The sequence below is a fragment of the Eulemur rufifrons genome, chromosome 29, assembly GCF_041146395.1.
Source record: "Eulemur rufifrons isolate Redbay chromosome 29, OSU_ERuf_1, whole genome shotgun sequence".
Taxonomy (NCBI): domain Eukaryota; kingdom Metazoa; phylum Chordata; class Mammalia; order Primates; family Lemuridae; genus Eulemur; species Eulemur rufifrons.
Window position 1 is genome coordinate 26,108,709 of NC_091011.1, and position 22,906 is coordinate 26,131,614.

Sequence of the window (22,906 nt, forward strand, 5' to 3'; positions counted from 1 at the left end):
GCTTACGTCTCCAAATTTCTACTTCACGGATCCGCTTCAAAGAGGCAGCTGCAGTGGAGAATCATGTTAAGCTCGGCTACTGCGGAGAGCCCAAGGTAGCCCAATGATGGATTTTGATGAGCGTGGTCCCTGCTCCTCTAACATGTATTTGCCAAGTTGTACTTACTACGTCTCGGGTCCAGATTTCTCCAGCCTCCCTTCTTTTCTGCCCCAGACCCCGTCTTCGCGCCCAATGACATACTCCTACTCCTCCAACCTGCCCCAGGTCCAACCCGTGCGCGAAGTGACCTTCAGAGAGTACGCCATTGAGCCCGCCACTAAATGGCACCCCCGCGGCAATCTGGCCCACTGCTACTCCGCGGAGGAGCTCGTGCACAGAGACTGCCTGCAGGCGCCCAGCGCAGCCGGCGTGCCTGGCGACGTGCTGGCCAAGAGCTCGGCCAACGTCTACCACCACCCCACCCCCGCCGTCTCGTCCAATTTCTATAGCACGGTGGGCAGGAACGGCGTCCTGCCACAGGCTTTCGACCAGTTTTTCGAGACGGCTTACGGCACCCCGGAAAACCTCGCCTCCTCCGACTACCCCGGGGACAAGAGCGCCGAGAAGGGGCCCCCGGCGGCCACGGCGACCTCCGCGGCAGCGGCGGCGGCTGCGGCGGCCACGGGCGCGCCGGCAACTTCAAGTTCGGATAGCGGCGGCGGCGGCTGCCGGGAGGCGGCGGCGGCGGCGGAGGAGAAAGAGCGGCGGCGGCGCCCGGAGAGCAGCAGCAGCCCCGAGTCGTCTTCCGGCCACACTGAGGACAAGGCCGGCGGCTCCAGTACGTATAAAGGCAGCGCCGTGCGCTTTATGAAAGGGGAGTTGGAAATCTAGCGCAGCACCGCTGTTAAATTTTTATATGCTGTTTTATAAGCATATAAGGTTTATGAAGGGCCTTTAGGTTTCCCCCAACAAAACTTTGTTATAAAAGGCGGGATCACGTGGCGAGTGCTGAAATTGGCCGTGAAATACCCACCGGCCAAGGCATGCCTGCAAAAAAAACAACTCCCCTTTTCCCTTTTTTCCCTTCTCAGCTCCCAAGCCCGGCAGCTCGACCCCGCTCGGGGCCAGCTCCGGGCTGGGGAGCTGGAGGTGGGCGCCTGTAAATTCCCCCTGCAAGGGCTCCGGGAGCCTTTGATAGCGAGGTAATCCGGAGATTTTTATAAAAGCCATGTGTTGCGCCGGGACTCCAGTCCCGGCTGGGATTCAAAGGCGTCGCTGTTTAACGATGGCGCTAGGAGAGCGTTTAACAGATAAAGTAGCCCGCTTAGCTCTAGCAATATATTAAAAGAAACAAATTAACCCAAAGTTGGCCTTTTTGTCCAAAGGAAGCCATTTTCCTCTGGCGTGGTGGCAATTACGTGCTGCCTTCTGTCCCACGGCATGTTTTTCACAATTGTTATTCAATCTGTCAAAAGCGAGTTTTTTGTCTTGTGTAGTTTTTTTTTTTTTTAATTTTATTTTAAGGGGGAGCACGTAGAGCCTGCCCGCAGCTTTGGAAAGCCCCTCTTCCCTCTACCCTTCCTAAATTAGAACCCCTGCCCTGCCGAGGGAACAGAGTGGCTGTGTGGCGGTGGTGCCCAGCGAAGACCCAGGGTAGGGGATTTCCGCTGCCACCTCCCCACCTCGGGGGAGCCAGGAGGCCGGCCGGGGAGGTAGGAGCTGGTGGCCTGGACTTAGGCTGACAAAGACCCAGCAGCCACCCCAGATGTTAACGACGGCCGAGTCACGGCCGCAACCGGGAAAGACTGGGACTGGGGCCGCTTTTACTGCCTCGGAACGGGCAGCCCAGGTGCTCGAAGGTGAAATGTCCGCAGGAGGCTGTTTGTTTAGTCTGGCGGGGCGGGAGGCAGCCGGTAACCGCCACTCCGCTGCTTTCAAAGAGGCTTACGCGGCGCAAACTCGCCTGTTGCTGTGAGAAGCCCTGCTTTCTGTTCTAGGGGCAGCGAGAGCAGTTTCCCCGGGGGCCTATCTAGGGAGCTGGCTTTTATCTGGAGCTGAACCTCCCACTGCAGCCATCCCCAGCCCACAGTGGGAGCCCGAGGGTAGGGGCCTGGGGAGGCTTTGAGAGCCCTTGGGCTGCACCTCCCTGTGGCCAGCGCTTCCCAACTAGGGGCTCTGAGGTGGATTGCAGCCCCCATGCCTGGCTCACCCCCTCCTTTGTACCTCCACAGGTGGCCAACGCACCCGCAAAAAGCGCTGCCCCTATACCAAGTACCAGATCCGAGAGCTGGAGCGGGAGTTCTTCTTCAGTGTCTATATCAACAAAGAGAAGCGCCTGCAACTGTCCCGCATGCTCAACCTTACCGACCGTCAAGTCAAAATCTGGTTTCAGAACAGAAGAATGAAGGAAAAAAAAATTAACAGAGACCGTTTACAGTACTATTCAGCTAATCCACTCCTCTAAGGCTCCAGCCGGTTGGAATTGGGTGGGGGGCTTCATACACGAGATAATATGCAGATTTTGCCCTTGACAAGGTCAAGCCACATGGTGACTTTTGAAAAAAGGTGTGCAAGAGAGGGGAGGCTACACGGAGATAGCCCTTCAGGAGGCGGCCTGGAACTCTCTTGGTTAAGATCTCAGTGGTTGTTTCCTAATATAATTGGATTCTGAGAGTTGTGCATCAACTAGAATGAAAGGTTTGGGACCCCTGGTGGTTCACTCTTGGAGCCTGCAGAGCTTCACGCTGGGTGTGGTCTCCACCCTGAACTGGGCCCCCTGCCAGGCCCCCTGGAGGCCAGCCCCCCCTAAAGGGAGCCTGCCCACCCCCAGGACCCCTGAGTCAAGAAGCTGTGCATTCTCCAAGCCCAGTTCAGCTTGGGGACAGGGGCAGGAGGAAGGGGGAGGATTCCTAGATGCCCAGAATGAGGCTGCTTTCCAAAGCCAATGTGAAAGGCAGCTGGACTAAGAGGTGGCTATGAGGTGGGAGAGGGCTGCAAATCCTTCTGGGAAAAGAAATCTGTTCCAGGTGGCCGTTAGTGTCCTTCCACTCCTCCTAGCCACCCACCACAAGATCTCAGGCCTCAGTTCCTAGCTGCTGACTCCTGCAGCCCACCTGGCTTTTCTTTCTACCAAATGGTAGGGGAGTCTGTCTTCATCCCAGCCTGCCACTCAGGCCCAAAGCCTGGTCAAAGAATGGACTGTTCCTTAGGGTGGAAGACATAGAAAAGCCAAGAGGCTGCGCCCAGGCCGCTGGCCCCCGGGATCTCTGCAGGAAATGCCTGTGGAGTGCGGCATTTTGGCAAAATCTCCACCACACTTAATGAAGCTTGTATTTGCTCGGTGTCTGGCATCGGAACAGCGGGCCTGGCCAGCGGGTCCCCAGCTATGGCTATGAGGGGTTTGAGTTCCCCAAAACACCCGGTTCCAGTGCCATACTCTGCCCTCATTTGCTCCAGAACTGAACTTGGAAGCTTCCGGCGACCTTCCAAGAGCCTGAGAGTGATGTGGAATTATTTTAAAAGATAAATATTATATTATATATATATTTCCCTGAAGGAACCAAAGCGAATTTTAAAAGATGCAATGTAGAGGGGAAAAAAATGATGAAAATATTTAAAGGCTCTATCTGTTTACAGTGTTCCATGGTTAAACTCGCTCACTGCTAAGAATATTTGAATGTACGCTTCATACAGGGATGGTGTTCAAAAGACTTGTAAATAAAGTAACCATAACCAACTTTGTTTGATTACTTTTTTTTTTTTTTTTTTTTTGCCATTAGTTGATTTCCTCTGGAGTGCTGGAGGGGGTGGGAAGGGTATTGGGAATGATCTTGTTAATCTCTGGCAACATTTGGAAACTGTTAGGGAAATGCTTGGAGGCAGTTTGGCCTGCCAGGGCCTGGGGACTTCATCTGTGAAAGCTAGGCACCCTCCCATTGAATCTCCTTTGCCTCCCTGTGTTAAGAAATGTCTGGTGACTCCATATGGAATGGCAGTGGTGGTCTGTCCTCGGTTCTTACCTATAGTGTATGTCAAAGCATGTGTACAGGCAACAGGGCATAAGGAAAATAACGGCAGTGGAAACTTGAATATCAGGTCCTGGTGTGACCTTTCTCCCCCTGCTAGCCTTTTACTGCCAAATGTCTGCCCCCCAACACTCCCTTACTAGTAAAGAGGAAAGTTATCAAGCAGGTCCCTGAGGGGTGAGACAAAGACTAAGTCAGGAATTAACTACACTATAAACCAGGCTTAGGAAGTCAAGGTGGCTGGTCATGTCCTTATGGGAAGTGGGGACCTAAGGATGGGGCATCTCAGGACCTAGACTTCATCCCCTCACACTGACCTGAGCCCTGGAGACGGTCCTGGGACCTGAGGTGGCCAGTAGGTCTGACCCCAAGCTAGCCCTGCTGGCGTCAGGACAGGGAACCCTCAGGGAAAACCACTCTGGGGCACCCTGTGGATCCCTTCAGCAAGAGAGACACTGGTCTGGGTACCAAGGCGGAACAGACTCTCTGGATCCTCTCAGGGTGCTTTCTCCACTGCTCCCAGCTGAGGCCGCCTTTTCCCTTTGGGTAAAAAGGATGCCGGTTTCCTCTTTGTTTGCTGCCTTTGAACTTCTGCCTTAAATTTGGACATCACCCATAACCTTGAGGGGAAGGGCTGAAAGGACAGAGCCTTTTGTTGCCCACCCCATCCTCTCTGCAACCACCCAAGCAGGGCCAGAGCAGCAGAGAGGCTTGCATTTGGAGAGAGGCCCCAGACCCCAGACCCTACTCTTGTTTGTTTGTGTGTTTGTCTAACTGGCGCGACTGGGGAAATCGAGCTGAAAGAGGAGTGGGACAGACCTGAGATGAATGTCTAGGTTGATAGACAGACACACAGAGACGAACAAGGGCCTTCCTGGGGGGAAGGGAGGGGGCGGGCTGGGAAGCCCGGGTTTAGGGAAAGACTTCCTTTGGGATGGTTAAAGATTAACCAAAGTCTCTCAAGTTGCTAGAGAGAGTCTAGCCAGGAGGACTGCTCGCGGGCGGGCGGCGGGCGGGCGCGGGTTTGATTTCTGAGCCCTATAAAAGCCCATCCTCCGATGGCTGTGACAATGTGGTCGTAAACCCGTCCGAGGCCGGCCAATTTGCATATTTGGAATGCGCCGCTATAAACCCGGCTGGGGTTTTGCAGCGATTTCTTAGATGTAAAAATGAGATCTCAATAGCAGCCGGCTGGGCACATCCTCTCCTACTCTGGCTCTCTCTCTGCCCGGAGCCTGTTTCTCTCTCTCGGCTCCGGGCTGGAGCTCGGACTGGGCCTAGGCGCTCAGCCGCCACGAGGTGGCGCACTTCCGATCAATGTCAAAGCCGCCGGGGAGCCGGGAACCCCAGCGTGATTCTTGGCCTTTGTTCGCTTCTGATACTAAGAGCAGCACGGTACATTATTTCACTTGTCCCGCTCTCCTTCGTATCAAAAAAGGGGGCTCACCCTCAAGAAGTGGTTGGTGTTGTAATTTAAAGCAACGCGCATTCGCTAGGCCTCGCGGGCGTCGTGGCGTGGAGAAGCCGGCTGCCCCCTTGGCAGTGATTTTGGAAATGTGTCAAGGTAAGAGGCAAAAGTTTAGCCATTTCGGTGTGGCTGGGGCGGGAGTGGGGAGGTGGCTGATGCCTGAACAGGACTCGGGAACATGGCTGGGTTTGTGGGGTGACACGGTGGGCGTTTGGCCACCCCTTCTCCCCTCGCTCTCTAAGGTTGGAAAACAAGGGGAGGCCTAAGTGAAAAAGTTGGGGATTTCCGCTCCCTGTGTCAGCATTTAACCCAAGGCGATTTTTTAATTTTGTAGAAATATTCAGAATAGAATGAGCTGGGGATGGGAGGCAACCAGGCGAAAGCTCTGCTGGAATAGGACGGTGGTGGAAGGAGGGCAAAAGAAAAAGAAAGAAAAAAAAAAAAAAAAAAAAAAAGAGGTGCTGGGGCTGGGAAAAACGGAAAGTTTGTACTTTAAACAATGGGGTGGTCAAAGTCTGTGGGCTGCTGGGGCAGGCTTATTCCCGGGGGCAGACATTCTGGAGGTTGCTGGTTCCCTACTAGGTAGGTTTCCAGGCCGGCCCAGCAGCCTGGGGAGAAACATTTGTTCCGAAAAAGGCCAATTCAGAGAACACCGCATTTGATTTTTGAGGATGCCGGAGAAGAAGTCTCTGTATTGCATATTTGGAACTTGCTACTATAAACTGGGCTGGGATTTTGCAGCAGTTTCTCTTAGATGTTCAAATGAGATCTTACGGATATTTTGCAAATATGCACAAATGTGTGGGTAAATATCTACACATTTTTTTTAAAAAGCTGGAACTGAGCATAAACTCTGATCAAGCACCTCCATCAGTGTTGTCATAAAACAAGTTTTAAATGATCATAATACAGTTAACATTTTGGAGGCCAGGTTCAAATTCCCTCTTTCTCCCCTGTTTAAATTTTTATTTCAACATTTTTCATTAGTTTCTTGAAATAGTTTTCCTTTCCCAAATACATGGTGCATGAGTGAGTAGGGGGAATCCCAGAGAAAGTAGGTACTGCCTGTGTGTGTATAAATTTTGCCTATCAAAGTTACAAGTCTTTGTTGAGCATGGGCCCCCAAACTATGCCAGAACAAGGCAACCACAGGAAGGAATGAGCGCCCATACAGTGAGCTGCTTTCTGCCGTCCGAGCCCTCCGTACAATCATCCCAGAGCTGCCTTCAGTTTCAAGGCCAGAGGTAGTTTTCTTACTGACAAAACTAAGAACATTGCAATTCAAGGGGTGTGTGAAAAGGCCCCAGCGCTCCCTGAATGGGGGGAAGGGTCAGCTCAGTGGTTAGATTTAGAAAAATTTTAAAAGTGTGTTGTTCAGGGATAGATTGCACCTGATCGATTCAAAGCAGAGACATCAAATATCGGTGGAAATGCTGACATTCTTAAAGATGAATGGCAAAAGAACATCGTTGCTTATGGGAAAAATCTCTAACTATGCAAAAATTCATGAATCAGAGAAGCTCTGAATTTTTGTTAAAGCCGGATATGTGGAAGCAGCATTTATTTTTCCTCTCTGGGCCGTAGCCCAACTCCACAGTCCACTGGATACTTCGAAGCCCTGAAAGCATTGAGGGTGACCTCCAGACACAAATTGTTTACTCACTACCTCAATCTCAGGATCTCTTAGTTTTTTTTTTTTTTTTTTAAAGAACTTGATTTTTTGTGTAACAAGTTTATTTCTCCTCACTTGCAAGGGCCTACTCAGGAGGAGGAATCCACTGTCTAGTAAACTGCAGTGTAATCCTTAACAAAGGGCTCCTCCATGGGCCTGGCCTTTACTTTGGCTTAGTGGGGCAAGCAGTTATCACCCAGGTAGAAACGGGCAACATTTATTTACTCCCTTAAACCATAGGCTCTGGCAGCAGCTGCATACACTGTACAAGGCCAGGTTGAGGCAAGCAGGCACCGAGGGCTTTAGGTCAAAGGCATCCTGAGGGAGAGGAGAAAATTCAGGAGCCGGGAGGAATGGTGAAAGGGAAAGAAGGCAAGAGAGCAAGAGCGAGAGCGGAGTGGCCAGAAGCCGACCCATGCTGCAACTGAATCACTTTTCTTAATCTCTCCGAGGTGGGGAACCTCGGGAAAGCCAAGACAATCAATAAATGGAATATTTTATTGAGGAAGCTAACACTTTAGTGCTACAGTATAGGGAGTATGGGAACATTGGAGTTGTTTGGGGATGCTTGGGGCTCCAAGACCAACTGAGGAACTGCGACGCATTTAACTTGAGCTTCTGCTGCGTTGATATCCTCTCGTTTGAGCCGGCAGCAGCGGGCTAGTCCGCGGCTGGAGCGCACCACAGTCTCTCTCTGCAGCCCTTCTCTGCAAGCCCGTGGGAGTTGGATGGCGATCCCGGGCCAGAGAGGGGCTCCCATATGGGCTTATACACTTTTTTTTTTTTAAGCAAGAAAGCTCAAATCCAACATCCTGTTTGGTTTATTGCAAGAGGGGAAAAGTCACGCTACAGAAACATATCTGGCTCTCCACGAAGGTCACTGAAGACCCAAATGCCAATGCCTCAGTCTGCAAGGCTCATAGCAGGCCGTTCAGCTCCTCCACTCCTCAGCCTTTTGTAGCAGATGCAGTACCAAGCTGACTTTTGTAACCTTGCACGCTCCTGGATCCTATCCAGCCTAGAAGCCCATTTGGCTGCCCTACAGGGCCCTGACCGGACAGGCCCGAGCTGCCTGCAACAGGGCACCAGGCTTGTCTTACCAGCCAAATTGGCAGGGTCCTTGAGTCCCAGGAGAGTCCTGGAAGACTCTAGAGGACCCAAGGAGAAGCCTTTTAGGGGTCTGTGATCTCCTTGAAAATGATGGGTCAAATTGTGGGAATGTACAGTTATACATTTTTCACAGAATGAGTCAGAACTTGCCTTACATTATCCAAAAAGGGTCCTGACTCCCTAAGAGGTCAAGAAACACAGGTCGAGATCACTGTCTTTAACTTTATTTCTGTAGCCCCCACCGTCTCAAATACACTCTCCACTGGCTACTGGCCCATCCCAGAAAAGTCTGGGAAGTTGCTTTCTGCAGTTAGCTTGGAGAGGCAGGGCTCTAGGCCCAAGTCCTAGCCCACTGACCTGCTGGAGCTTGTTCTCCTCAAGGAATCGTTGATGCTCTCGGCACCTACTTCCCATGTGACAGAGCTTTCCTGAGAGGCTTGGACAGTGCTGAAGAGCAAAGCCTCCTTCCTAGGCAGTCCCCAGCTTTGTGGCATCAGCAGTCCCGGCCAGTTCCACTTTTGTGGTAAGCTGGGTAAGGATCAGGCAGAACCGGGAAGCTAAAGATAGGGCCATAGGCCGCAGTGCTCTGAAGCTTTTCTGTATTCAGATTCATTGGCCTCATGGACTCAGCTGGGGGAAAATTTGCCTTGGCCTTGGGCACCAGAGCAACTCAAAGAGAAAAGAGTTAATGATTTCTCTGCACATACTCCTGTCTTGAATCTGTTATACCCTGCTGCAGCTTTGAGACCCCGTCAAGCTGGAGAAAACCAGCTGGCTCTCTCATGCTCTTTCCCCTTCTCTCTCCCCCTCTTGTCTCTCCCCTGACCTTCTCTCCTTCTATCCCTCTCCCTCTTTCTCTATCTTCCTCCTCTGCACAGTGATGCTTAGTTGGAACAGCCAGTAACCACAGGGCGCCGAGGTAGAAGTGGCTGGAGCGCCAGAGTTAGCAGTGTCTCAGCTTCCCGGGCGCGGCGCTAAGAGAAGCCATATCCCGCAGCTCCTTGAATGTTAGAAGCCAGAGACAGGGCTCTACCTAGCCGGCTCTCCGTGTGCTCTCAGCCTCCTTTCAGGCTCATCTTCTCCAGCTAGGTTCATACTGGGAGGAATGAGGCCAAATGCATGGCATATCGCCTGGGATGCAAGTCTTTCCCCGCCACAGGCAAAGGCCTCAGTGTCTACTTCCTGGGCTCCCAGCGTTCAGCCACTCCAGCCACAACTGGAGCTGGCAGGGCAGGCAGGCCTGGGGCATCCTGGAGACCTGCAGTCTGCAGGCCGGGGGCAAAGCAGCAACCTCCCAGTTTCCACTGGATCTGGCCAGAAAATGTTGAATTTCCTGAGACTTGTATGAGGCCCATACTTGGGGGCTAGCACCCCAGGCTAGCCATTTCCAGTCGGTTAAGAGAGCGACCCTGAAGAAGGCCCAGTGTCCGCTGAGCAAAGGGCATGGTCTCTGAACACTCTTATAACAGGGCCATGAGCCCAGTCTGGCCTGTCAGGGAACAGATTTCCTCACCCAGGGCCTCGTTAAAATGTGCACACTGTTGGAACAAGGACTGCCCCAGCTGTGGGTATGGAAGGGAGGGGGAAGAGGGGAGGGAACAGAGAGGCAGGAATATAGTGACACTGGTTCTTGCTATAACCTCCAGGAGCTTATGAATGCCAAGGCTAACAGAGCAGGAGAATAATATGGCAGAGGTGTCTGCTGGGCATACCCCTCCAAGTTTCCCCCTCCAGGTCATCCTTCAGGCAGGCCAAGGACCCCAGAGCCAATGTCTCACTCCCTGAAATGACATGTGAGCTTGGAGTCCCTTCAGGGTGATTGGGTGGGGTGCCTGTACCTGGCTCTGACCTTGGGAGTGGGAGTGGGGCAGTCTTTCTGCCAAGGCTGCCAGTCGCTTCCCCCTCTCACTCATGCCAAGCTACGAAGGTCCACTGACAGGAGTTATAGAGAAGGCAAGCCAGGTGAGCACACCAGAGAAGATCCTAACTGGATCCACCGATTGTGGGAGGAAAGTGTTGGGAACTTAGGGGCCAGGGAATAGCCATTGCATTTTTGGGAAAAAATCTGTGGGATGACGGAAGTAGAGGCAACAGTCAGCTTCCAGTTCACGCTGGGTCTCAGACACTCTGAGCGTCCTGGCGGCGTTACGCCCAGGTCCGCCACTTTTGGGAGCCGACTCAGACAGAGATGGAGCCAGTTCCAGGTCCAGAGCTGAATGGGAAGAGCCTGAGTCCCAGACACGGCCCGCTTAAGTGGTCAGAAAGCGCGGGGGACTTGTGGCCGCTTCTGCAACAGGGATAGTGAGCACCCAAGGAGGGCCGGGCGCGCACCATAAACACCCCACTTGTTAACTACACGGGGCCCAAGGGCGCTTCAAACAGACCCTCGTATGGGGCTCACGTCCGGGTAGGGGCGGGGCGAACCCAGTGGCCAGGCCCCCCACCAGCCACGTTGGGGCAGCCCCCACAGCTCCTGGCCTTCGGCGGAGGTGTCAGGCGTGCGTCTCCTGGCCCATCAATACAGATTACATATTTATATCAATCGCGGGCTCCGAGGGCGCCCTCGGAGAGCGGCCCCGCGCCTACGAAACCAAACTGGGAGTGGTCGCGCGGAAACTCTGGCTCAGGATTGGCTGCGGGCGTCCGCCGCGGTGCGGGGGGATTGCTAATCGTATTCAGCATGTTTTGCACAAGAAATGTCAGCCAGAAAGGGCTATCTGCTCCCTTCGCCAAATTATCCCACAACAATGTCATGCTCGGAGAGCCCTGCCGCGAACTCTTTTTTGGTCGACTCGCTCATCAGCTCCGGCAGAGGCGAGGCTGGCGGGGGTGGTGGTGGCGCTGGGGGCGGCGGCGGCGGTGGTTACTACGCCCACGGCGGGGTCTACCTGCCGCCAGCTGCTGACCTGCCCTATGGGCTGCAGAGCTGCGGGCTCTTCCCCGCGCTGGGCGGCAAGCGCAATGAGGCGGCGTCGCCGGGAGGCGGTGGCGGTAGCGGGACCTTAGGTCCCGGGGCGCATGGCTATGGGCCCGCGCCCATAGACCTGTGGCTAGACGCGCCCCGGTCGTGTCGGATGGAGCAGCCTGAGGGGCCTCAGCCTCAGCCCCAGCCGCCACCCCCGCCACAACCACCCCAGCCCCCGCCGCAGGCCACCTCGTGCTCTTTCGCTCAGAACATCAAAGAAGAGAGCTCTTACTGCCTCTACGACTCCGCGGACAAATGCCCCAAAGGCTCGGCCGCCGCTGCCGAATTGGCTCCCTTCCCTCGGGGCCCGCCACCCGACGGCTGCGCCCTGGGCGCCTCCAGCGGGGTGCCAGTGCCCGGCTACTTCCGCCTCTCGCAGGCCTACGGCACGGCCAAGGGCTACGGCGGCGGCGGCGGCGGCGGCACGCAGCAGCTCGGCGCCAGCCCGTTCCCGGCGCAGCCCCCGGGGCGCAGCTTCGACCCGCCGCCTGCGCTCGCCTCCGGCCCGGCGGATGCGGCCCGGAAGGAGCGAGCCCTCGATTCGCCGCCGCCTCCCACGCTGGCTTGCGGCGGCGGCGGGGGCTCGCAAGGCGACGAGGAGGCGCACGCGTCGTCCTCGGCCGCGGAGGAGCTCTCCCCGGCCCCTTCCGAGAGCAGCAAAGCCTCGCCGGAGAAGGACTCCCTGGGTAAGCAGGGCCCGCCGAAGGGCTTCAGTCAGGCGGGCAGACAGACAAGCAGACCCAGGGAAAGGAAGGCGCAGAGAACCAGGAGCCCGCGCAGCAGCCGGCCCGCCTTGGCCCAAGCTGCAGGCAGGCTGACCTTGTGAACTTGCTTTTTAATATTGGGCGTGGGGACGCAGTAAAATTCACGTCCGGCTTAGCGCCCCACACCAAGATGTCCTCGGCGCTGGCCTCGGCTCCCCCAGACTCAGGGCAAGGACACCAGCGAGAAGGCCCCCTCCTGTGCATGCTCTTTCCTGTGGCCCGGAGCACCCCAAGCCCTGGTCCCGGCCCAGCTGCGCGGCGCGGCCCACGCGGGGGGAGGGGGAGGGAGGGAAAGTAGCTCGCCCGCAGATAGCGCGGATGTTTGTAAGGCATCCAAAATAAGCAGCCGCCAGCGCCAATAAATAAGCCCATTAACCGGCGAAGTTCGAGTTTACGATCCCCCATGCTTTTTTCAAAGTTGCTGGAGGGGCGGGAATCCTTATTGCGGGGAGAAGAAAAGACAAATCCGGCCTAGACGCCGGGACTCTGAGCTGAGAGCCAGAGAGGGGCCATTTCGCTTCCCCTGGAACTCGGAATCGCCCAGCTGCAACCCCTGGCTTCTAGAGAGACGTGCGGGAGGGCCCTTGACCCCCGCATCGGTTTTTCGTTCCTTCTCGGTTAGCTCAACTATGCCCTTCTCCCTCCCCTCATCCGGCTTTGGACAATCCGGAGCCTGGGGTGAGACCGACAAGCTGTCGGCCCACCGTCCAAGTAAGCACCCCGAGCTCCCAGCGTGGGGGCTGCAGGAAATGCTTGTCTGCAATACGGTGGCCAGAAGCACAGAAAGGCTTTAAGGTCAAGATGTACAGCCTGGCCTCCCAGGCCCTTCGTTCTAGGAGCACCTACAGCTTGGTGCTAAAACAGGTGTTTGGAAAAAAAGTGTAGGAAAATTTAAATTGGGAGGGTAGGTGTGGATTGGAGGCCCACTCAATTTTGTCATGACTTTTGGAGGAACTGCTTGTTCTCCATAAGCCAAAGGGGGACATAACCCTCTTCTTGTGACTTAGGACCTCTCTCTTATGGAAGAAACGTTGGGAATTCACCCCCAGCGTGCAGCCCGCGTGGCCTTAACCTTCCCTTCTTCATTCTCTTGTATGCCAGGCAATTCCAAAGGCGAAAACGCAGCCAACTGGCTTACAGCAAAGAGCGGTAGGAAGAAGCGCTGCCCCTACACGAAGCACCAAACACTGGAGCTGGAGAAGGAGTTTCTGTTCAACATGTACCTTACTCGAGAGCGGCGCCTAGAGATCAGCCGCAGCGTCCACCTCACGGACAGACAAGTGAAAATCTGGTTTCAGAACCGCAGGATGAAACTGAAGAAAATGAACCGAGAAAACCGGATCCGGGAGCTCACAGCCAACTTTAATTTTTCCTGATGAAGCTCCAGGCAACGCCTTTTATTTTTATTTTTTTGCTTCCAGAGCGCTGGTTCCCTCCCTCTGTCTTCAGCCTCTGCCCAGGAACTCGCACCTGTGCCGGAGCCCTATTCCTCCCTCCCACACTCGCCATCTCCTGGGCCATTACATCTGTGCAGGGCTGGTTTGTTCTGACTTTTTGTTTCTTTGTTTGCTTGGTGCTGGTTTATTTGTTGTTTTCTGGGGGAAAAAGCCATATCATGGTAAAATTCTATAGAGATAGATATTGTCCTAAGTGTCAAGTCGTAACTGGGCTGAGTTTGCTGTTTTGGGGTCCCACTGCTTGAAATGGCCCCTGTTCTCTGCCGAGCTGGTTTCCTGCCCATCCAGGGGTAAACCTAGCCGGAAAGCCGAGGTTCCATTGTCGGCGCTGAGGTGTCTGGCCTGAGGTCAATGGTGCAAGGAGCCGCCACTGGGCACGCCAGCCTGGAGTGCTGGGCTGTGTTTAATCAGGGGATACAGGCCCCTGGGTGTCTTTTTTTTTCTCTCTTCCTTTCTTCCTTGGCCAAGAGAAGGGCTTACAGGCATGGGCATGCAGGTTGGCAAAAGGGCTTGACTTTGTCTGATTGAAAAAGCGAGAAAGAGTCAGTAAGGTTAAATTTTCCTTCCTCTGTAAGATATCTCAACTTTAAAAGAAAAAAGAATGACCAAGAGAAGGAAAGTTCTCTTTTAGTTTGTGTAAGGTCTTGCATTGCCTGACTAAAATGTTTCATTTATCCCTGAATTTCCATATCCTTCTGGCTGTAGATAAATAATGTAGTTTTGTTTATACATGTGGAATTAGTGGATTTTTTGTCATTAAAATTGTTACCAGTGGTAACATGCGACAAGCACACCACAATTCTCCCTATCTTGTGGAGTTGGTTTTTCTTAATCACCTTTAATTTTTTTTTCATTCTGAAATTCACAGAAGCCTATGAGGGCTGGGGCAAGCGGAATAAACTAGAGAAGGGAGACATTGTTTGGATTTCCTTTATACTGTGAAGTTACATGCATAAAAGGGTCAAACCTGTAGGTGCAGAAAAAGAAAAAACTATAAATACAAATCTGTATAAATGTCTATTATTATGGAGAATTGCCAATCTTGTTTTAAGCAAATGCATTCTATCATTATTATAAATGTTAGTTCTAGCTCTATTTACTTCTAATCTTAAATCAGAATAAATTAATATTGTATTGCTGCTGTGCGTGGAAAAAAGACGATGTTTATGTTCTTATAGAATAAAAGCTGTGGAATGAAGCTTTTTAATTTTACCTCTTTTTTGACTTCTTATCTTCACCTTCCACTTTATCCCGTTCACCACTTTTACAACAGGAGGACTAACCCGAGCCCCCTGCAATTACTTTAGGCATCTATTTAAATATTACCTAGACGGTCGTAATTTGTCTGGGCCCTATGGCCCTGGTGCCGTAAGGTTTGTCGGCTTTTGTTCAGTTTTATGACTTGCTAGTATATCTGGATTGTGACTGTCTTGGACCAGTGGTTTCAGTTGAGAGGAGAGCTGCATAGACAGAGGAAGCCAAACAGGATTTCTTTCGGGAGCCCCAGGGAGGCTTGCAGAGGCCGGTTATTTTGCGGGTGCCGGGTCTAAGATGACCCCCAGCTTAAATCCTGGGAGCAGGCCGTGCCCACAGGGCATCACTAGCGCCGGCGGCAGCAGTTAGGTGGACCCGAGCCCGGCCGCGTGGGGCTGCCCCCTCCCCCAGCACGGCCTCCCCCACCTGGCAGCCCTCCGCAGGGCCACGCGTTTCCTGCTTGCCAGATTGGGGGGGGGGGCGACGTTAGGGGGAGGGGGCGCGGGAGCGCGCGCCCCGGCGGGCAGGAGGCTAGGAGGGAGAGGGGGGTTGAGCGAGCGGCGGGGAGCGAGCGGCAGGAGGCCGCGGCCAGACAGGGAGCCAGGCTGGGTACAGTCCCTGGCGCTTTCGAGTCTTCCACGGCTGCCGCCTCTTGGCGCCGGCTCGCTGAGCTGCAAGATTTGGGAAATCAGCACGCACACTGCTCCTCCGCTCTCCTCTCCTACTCCCCTCCTTTCTTCCTCTCTCTCTCCCTCCCTCTTTCTCCCTCCCAGACTTACCTTACTGGGGCCGGTGGCTTCACCCTCCGTGAGGCATTTGCGGCAACCTGGGGTATCAGTTGCAGCGTCGGGCGCAGGTTGCCGAGGGGCTGGGCCGGGCGCGATCGCAGGGTTCTCTCCTTGGCGGCGGCGGCAGTGGCGGCGGCGGCGGCGGCGGCGGCGGCGGCGGGCGAGGCAGCACCGCGCGGGCAGCACCAGAACTGGTCGGTGATTTAGGTAGTTTCCTGTTGTTGGGATCCACCTTTCTCTCGACAGCACGACACTGCCTTCATTACTTCAGTTGAAATCGTCTCCAGGTACCTGTGCGCGCGGGGGCCCGGCCGGGCGGGGCATCAAGGCCCTGATCGTGCCAGGCCTGCGGTGGCAACATCGGCTTTCCCTGCGCAGAAGCTTCGAGTCTTCTTCCTAAGCGCTATGTCAGCCAGCCGGCTTTCCCCTTCCCCCACATACCTCCACCTGGCCCAGAGCAGGTACAGTCAGGTTAGCAGCTCCTTCTAGAACGCCCGGGGGCGTGGTAGGAATTCTGGGCCTTGGGCCATTCAAGGTCAGGGGCGCCCACGCTTCCATCCTGAGCCTCCCCCACTCTAGTCCTGCACCTAGCCAGGGACCCCGCCATTCTCTTGCAGGGCTGGAAAACACACACACAGCCCTCCTAAATGCAGGGTGTGAGCCCTGGAAAGATCCCTTTACCGGTGAAGACCCAAACCAATGTAGAAGGAACAGGGCAGACAGGGGCTGGGACCTGGCCTTGTCCCTTCCCCTTCTCTCTGTAAGCATGGTCTCTGCTCTTACCAGTCGCCTCTGTCTCTCTTTTGTTCCTTCTTTTTTTTCCCCTCTGCTTCCTTCCTCTTTTATCCGTTCTTTTTTCTTCTTTGCTCCTTCCTTCTTTCTTTTCTTCTCTTCATTTTTCTTTCATTTTTCGTCTTTCTGTGTCTCTATCTTGCCTTCTCTTCTTTCCAAATCATTCTTCAGGAGGGGCTGACTTAAAGAGAGGCTGGGGGGGGTCTCATTTTTCTCTACGCGCTCAAGGACAGATTGAGGATCCTGCCGAGGAAGGGCCCGCGTGGGGCGATTGTGCGGCGCCGTGGGTTTTGGCCTGGTGTGCCGCTGCTCAGACAAGGCCTCGGTTACGATCACGACCGGTTGGCGGCGGCCTTGCGTTCCTTCTCTGCCTGTCGCTAACGGCTGACTGGGAGACTAGATTAGGGGGCATTCGGGGCGTCATTGTGTGCCCACACCGAGGGTAGGGAAGCCTTCACCAGTCTGACTGGGGACCTGAGCTAAGGCCAAACCAGGCTCCGTGGAGTCTGGCAACTTAGGGAACTGCGCTAGGAAGCTCCTTGCCGGCTTTTCCAGGCCTGTGGGTGCTAGCTCAGGCTTTGACTGCGATAAGGGAGCCCCGCTAGGGTAAAGCTTGACTGCTTGCTTGCCAGAGGCTTCTACCAGGTACAGGATATGTTAGATAAGGCACCCTTGTGCAGCTGGGTGCTGGAGAAGGGGACCCTTCCAAGAGCCAGTATGTTTCAGATAGATGAAAGGAATCCCAAATTCCAGAACCACTGGGATACAGACTTGAATCCTTGTTCCAAGTTGTAGTCTACCAGTGGAAGCCAGTGTGACCGTTCTCAGTACCGGGAACTGAAAACAAACCATCCCTCCCTAATCTCCAACACACACACCTCTTCAGAATCATGCCCACAGAGCTGTGCTTCCCTTACCAGCCTGGGCTGGAAGCTCAGGAACTGTTTTCATTGCTCAGCCCACAGATTTGCTATCTGAAAGGGCGGCACACCCGGTTCTCTTCAACTCCTCCCTGCCATTTTCCAGACCGGGGTACTGGATTTATTTCAGCCATCTAGGTTTTATAAGAACTCTCAGTCGAGGAGGGGTGGTTTGTAATTACATTCATTTATTATTTCTTTATGCACATGAAATCCCTTTCACTTCCAAAATAAAAGCAGACCCCAAAGTCCAACATTCTGGCCCCAAACCTCAGGGCTGAAGGGGGACAATATTTGGTTTTGATTTTTTTCCCCCTCTTCTAGGCACCAGTAATGGCTGCTTAACACGCTATGCCTTCTAATTATTTAGTAATGGTCCTATTTGGGGACTAAGGCTATTTAAAGGAACAGCCTTTTATTTTAAAGAAATTACTAATAATAATCTGTGTCTTCTCAGGGTACAAAAAGTGGAAAAGGCAGTCGGGCGTACCCAGCCCGTTTGCAGACAATTACAATTAGGAGCAAAGGTTTCCTCTAGGATTAATTTTTTAAATGAAAATCTCTGAGGTCCTGTGCACTGCGGAATATTTAGGACACCTTGGACTGCTGTGGGGGTGGGTATGACTCAGAGGAATTTACAGGGCAAACAAAATATTAGGGGGGAGGGGGCTGAGGCGGACAGGACGGGCCGGGCCACGTCGGAGTTCATTGTGTTGGCCACTTCCCTCTTCCAGGCGCGCGGGCGAGGAAGGGGCACCGCGCTTCGCACGCAGTCTCGCTTCGGGAAAGCCTGGTATTTGGGGGGTCCCCGCCCTGGTGTGTATCAGGGTGTATAGGGGAGATTACTGGAACTCCTGGTGAGAATGAACGCAAAAGAGAGAGAGATGGAAGCGTACGAGGCCTCCAGCTTCGCCGCCAGGGAAGTGGGCTAATGAAAAACACACTCTTACAGGCAACAGTATTCACACGTGAATTTGATTACTCCGTTTCTAGGAGTCGCTGCTTTCTGTTAGGAATTGGGGTGGGTTTTTTTCTTCTAATTAACAGTGGCTTCGGCCTTTTAATTTACGCACCCCCCCCCCCCAGCAAAAGAGATGAGAAATAAACTTCTCCAATTTGGCTAGGCCAAGGAAGGGGATTCAAGTCAATGCCTCGTGCCCCTCCCCATTTTAATTTCTAGCCCTGGACTTGGAGCTGCAACCGCCTCATTTTGGGCCTTGTGCCCTTCTGCTAAGTGGCCCGGGCCCGTGGGTAACCGAGGCTGGGCCTGGAGCAGGAGCAACGGCTGGAAAAGGAGGAAGGAAAGAACCCTGAAAGGCTCACGGAGCCCCAGGACAGGCCACGCCGATGTGGGCCATTGGAGCCGCGTGGTCTCTTAGGCGGAGTTGCCTTTTCCCAAGCTGAACTCGCCTTCCATTGACGCCACTTGGAGGTTTTTTCCCCCTGCTTCGGTTTGGGGAGCGCGACGAGGCTTGCAAAGCTCAGCGTTAGGGCTTTCAAAGATGGAACCACAGAGCTGGTCGCCAGCCCCCTGAGCCCAGGGATTGTGACGAGGAGCTGGGCCCGCGTGTGCGCGGGATCGAGGCCAGGGGCCGAGTATGCAGCACAACCAGGCCCTCAAACCTTTGCCTTGGGGCGGCTGGCCGCTCCCTCGCTGGAGGAGCAACGGCGAATTTAGGGGTTGCCGGGGCTCCCTGTGCTCCATGCAGGCAGGCTTGGGTGCCCACAACAGGCAGCAACCTCTCGGCTGCCGGTCCTTGCCCCGCGCGCTCTGGCAGGGACGGTGGCGACTCTGGGACAGATACTGTGTTGAATTTGACTTTTCGCGGCCGGCCTGGGGTAAACTCGCCTCTCCCGGGGACCGCAGGGATTATTTACAGGGAGCTGGCCAACCAAACACAACAGTCTAATTTAACCTTTCCAAGTCCTCATAAATTTTTACAGCTGGGAGCCACGGCAAGGCAAACGAATCTGTTGGTTGTTCCCGACTTCGACTTCCCACCAGCCTGTGTGGCTTCTGAAACAATAACTCCTTATGAAATATCATAAATATAGATTTAAATACAGTAGAGCGAGAATGCGATTTGGCTGCTTTTTTATGGCTTCAATTATTGTCTAATTTTATGTGAGGGGCTCCGCCGGCCGCACTCGCACGCCGGACCCGCGCCTTCCTGATGGCGTGATTAATTGTGATATAAAATAGTCCGCTTAAGAAGAGGGGGGAGAGAGTACAGAGGCAAGGCCAGATTTGATCTTTTAATCTTCGTTGGCCACAATTAAAACAAACCCGATCGTGGAGCGGCGCGATCCCTTTGCATAAAAACATATGGCTTTTGCTATAAAAATTATGACTGCAAAACACCGGGCCATTAATAGCGTGCGGAGTGATTTACGCGTTATTGTTCTGCCGGGCGGGCACGTGACGCGCGCGGCCAATGGGGGCGCGGGCGCCGGCAACTTATTAGGTGACTGTACTTCCCCCCCCTGGTGCCACCAAGTTGTTACATGAAATCTGCAGTTTCATAATTTCCGTGGGTCGGGCCGGGCTGGCCAGGCGCTGGGCACAGCAATGGCCACCACTGGGGCCCTAGGCAACTACTACGTGGACTCGTTCCTGCTGGGCGCCGATGCCTCGGACGAGCTGAGCTCTGGCCGCTACGCTCCCGGGGCCCTGGGCCAGCCCCCTAGGCAGGCGGCGGCGCTGGCCGAGCACCCCGACTTCAGCCCGTGCAGCTTCCAGTCCAAGGCGGCGGTGTTCGGCGCCTCGTGGAACCCGGTGCACGCGGCGGGGGCCAACGCTGTGCCCGCTGCGGTGTATCACCATCATCACCACCACCCCTACGTGCACCCCCAGGCGCCCGTGGCGGCAGCGCCAGACGGCAGGTACATGCGCTCCTGGCTGGAGCCCACGCCCGGTGCGCTCTCCTTCGCGGGCTTGCCCTCCAGCCGGCCTTATGGCATTAAACCTGAACCGCTGTCGGCCAGAAGGGGTGACTGTCCCACGCTTGACACTCACACTTTGTCCCTGACTGACTATGCTTGTGGTTCTCCTCCAGTTGATAGAGAAAAACAACCCACCGAAGGCGCCTTCTCCGAAAACAATGCTGAGAATGAGAGCGGCGGAGACAAGCCCCCCATCGATCCCAGTAAGTGTCTCCTCCATTCAAACTCGCCGCCGCCTCCATGCCGGCCACCCGGATCTGCTGGCCCGCCAGCTTTCTCTCGAGCCTGCCTTCGCCTCGCTGGGAGCCTCCTGAATAGGGGCCGGGAGCCAGAAGCTGGTGTTTGGGACACCTCGGATGGGGCCCCAAATTCGGAGAGCAGTGACGAGCGGGCCCGGGCCCGCAGGGCTGGGGGGAGAGAGAACGAAGCTGCTGCAGCAAGAGGGGCGGGGCGGGCACTTCGGGCCCAGGCAAGACCCTCCACCTCTCTCCTTGGCTGCCCCTGCCCAGGACAGAAATACTTTGGGCTGTTCTTCGAAAGCAACGCAGCAGAGAGAGTCTTTTGTGCGACTAGCTTGTCCGCGAGCATCGGGAGCAAGGCAGCTGGGCAGCTTGACCCCGGACTCTGGGGGAGACGGCCGATTCCCTCTACTTCTTGCCTTCAGCGGGTGTCGGCGTAAATCCTGCCCAATATGAGGCTGCGGGCGACTGGGCCACGAGGGTCCCCAAGCCAGATTATTCAAATAAACTGGAGACGTGATCAACAGCTTTGGGGTGCCCTGCCGGCCTGCCCAGCTCCTATGGCCTTCCAGGAAGGTCAAATAAAAAGTGGGGAGAGTAGAAGGAAAGGTGGGAAAGGGAAAACACAGAGTGAGAGCGAGAAAAGTATTAATCTTGCTACACCAACACAGGGCGACATGGTTTTCCTCTGCATAGCAAGGAGATGTTTCCAAACTTCACTCTACACAATGTGCAGAGAGTGGGTCTAAGGAGAGAAGGGGACAGGAGGACAGAGTAGAAGAAAGAAGGGCTGCGGAGGGGAGGAGGGAGTTTTACTGCGTGCAATTGTAAGTGACCGTCCGTGCGTCTGTCTGCCAGGGTTCCATTGTGTCTGAGGCTAGGCAGCCTTCCCTAACCAATTCAGCGGTGTCCTGCACTTCGGCCCGGAGACCCCAGGAGGCTTCCTCGCCCACAGCTGGGGCGTGTGTGGGGGGGGGTGCTTCTCCTCCTTCTAAACCCAGTGTCTCTCTCCCCTCCACCCCCGCAGATAACCCGGCGGCCAACTGGCTTCACGCACGCTCCACGCGGAAGAAGCGCTGCCCCTATACAAAACACCAGACGCTGGAACTGGAAAAAGAGTTTCTGTTCAACATGTACCTCACCAGGGACCGCAGGTACGAAGTGGCCCGGCTGCTCAACCTCACGGAGAGGCAGGTCAAGATCTGGTTCCAGAACCGCAGGATGAAAATGAAGAAAATCAACAAGGACCGAGCAAAAGACGAGTGATGCCATTCGGGTTTATTTAGAAAACAGAGCGAGGTAGAGAGAGAAAGAACTGTGCGTCCCCCTTTCCCTTCTCTCACCCCCACCCCAGCCTCCACCATCCGGGCACAAAGCGGCTCTAAACCCCAGGCCCCATCTCCCCCCAGGCAAACCCTGCTCAGGCTGGCTGGCAGGCCTGCCGCTTTGATGGAGGAGGTATTGTAAGCTTTCCATTTTCTAAAAGACAAAAAATTTAAAAGGGGGGGGCATTAGCGGTGATAGCTGTGTGTGCTAGCTTGTATATATTTTTTAAAAATCTACCTGTTCCTGACTTAAAACAAAAGGAAAAAAAACTACCTTTTTATAATGCACAATGTTGACGGCAGGCTGCATAGTTTTTAGTCTGTGTAGTTAATTTAATTTGCTCTTTGTGTGGCAGATTGCTCTGCCAAGATACTTGAATACTGTGTTTTATTGTGGTAATTATGTTTTGTGACTCAAACTTCTGTGTACTGGGTGACGCACCCATTGTGATTGTGGAAGCTAGAATTCAATTTGAACTCAGGTTGTTTATGAGGGGGAAAAACAGTTGCATAGAGTATAGCTCTGTAGTGGAATACGTCTTCTGTATAACTAGGCTGTTAACCTATGATTGTAAACTAGCTGTAAGGATTTCCCAGTGACATAAAATTTTTAAAAAAGTGTTCTCGGGGATGCATAGATTCATGGTTTTCTTCACTTTTGAAATGTGGGCATTTTAGTCTCTACATGATCTAAAGTCCTGTCTTGTCCATTGTATATATAATCTATATGTTAAAGAAAAAATACATAATCAGACAAGTTTGAATATTGTTTTTGCACCAAACAGTGAGGAAATTCGGAGCTATACATATGTGCAGAAGGTTACTACCTAAGGTTTATGCTTAATTTTAATCGGGGAAAAATGAATGCTATTGTAACGGAATTAATTTTATTGCTAATAAATTATACACTATGAAACCGCCATTGGGCTACTGTAGCTTTGTATCCTTGGTGAATCTGGGGTTTCCATCGGGCTGAACATAACACTGTATATTTTGCAATAGTTACCTCAAGGCCTACTGACCAAATTGTTATGTTGAGTTGATATTTAACTTTTTGCCAAATAAAAATATATGGATTCTTTTTTTTTTCTTTACCTTCCTTCCTTCCTTTCTTTCTTTCTTTCTTTCTGTTTTTGGGTCTGTTTTTTACACCTTTTCCAGGGCACGGGAGTTGAGTCTCTGGGGGGGGGGCTGGGTGGGTAGG

The 22,906-nt window shown here is 53.8% G+C and overlaps 3 protein-coding genes across 3 annotated transcripts; all 3 read left to right on the top strand.

The window, feature by feature from the left end:
• The first annotated feature begins 18 nt into the window (after positions 1-18).
• Positions 19-4,068, top strand: HOXA11 (homeobox A11). Its single transcript, XM_069462313.1, has 2 exons — positions 19-818; positions 2,212-4,068. Exons 1-2 carry the CDS (start codon positions 104-106, stop codon positions 2,442-2,444), a joined length of 948 nt encoding a protein of 315 aa, XP_069318414.1. The 5' UTR covers positions 19-103; the 3' UTR covers positions 2,445-4,068.
• Positions 4,069-10,937: 6,869 nt separating this feature from the next.
• HOXA10 (homeobox A10) lies at positions 10,938-14,639 on the top strand. The gene is made up of 2 exons (XM_069461952.1): positions 10,938-11,906; positions 13,086-14,639. The coding sequence occupies exons 1-2, from the start codon at positions 10,952-10,954 to the stop codon at positions 13,358-13,360; spliced, it is 1,230 nt and encodes a 409-aa protein (XP_069318053.1). The 5' UTR covers positions 10,938-10,951; the 3' UTR covers positions 13,361-14,639.
• A 5,045-nt stretch (positions 14,640-19,684) lies between these two features.
• Positions 19,685-22,785, top strand: HOXA9 (homeobox A9). The gene is made up of 2 exons (XM_069461954.1): positions 19,685-20,341; positions 21,405-22,785. Exons 1-2 carry the CDS (start codon positions 19,765-19,767, stop codon positions 21,641-21,643), a joined length of 816 nt encoding a protein of 271 aa, XP_069318055.1. The 5' UTR covers positions 19,685-19,764; the 3' UTR covers positions 21,644-22,785.
• The last annotated feature ends 121 nt before the right edge of the window (positions 22,786-22,906 follow it).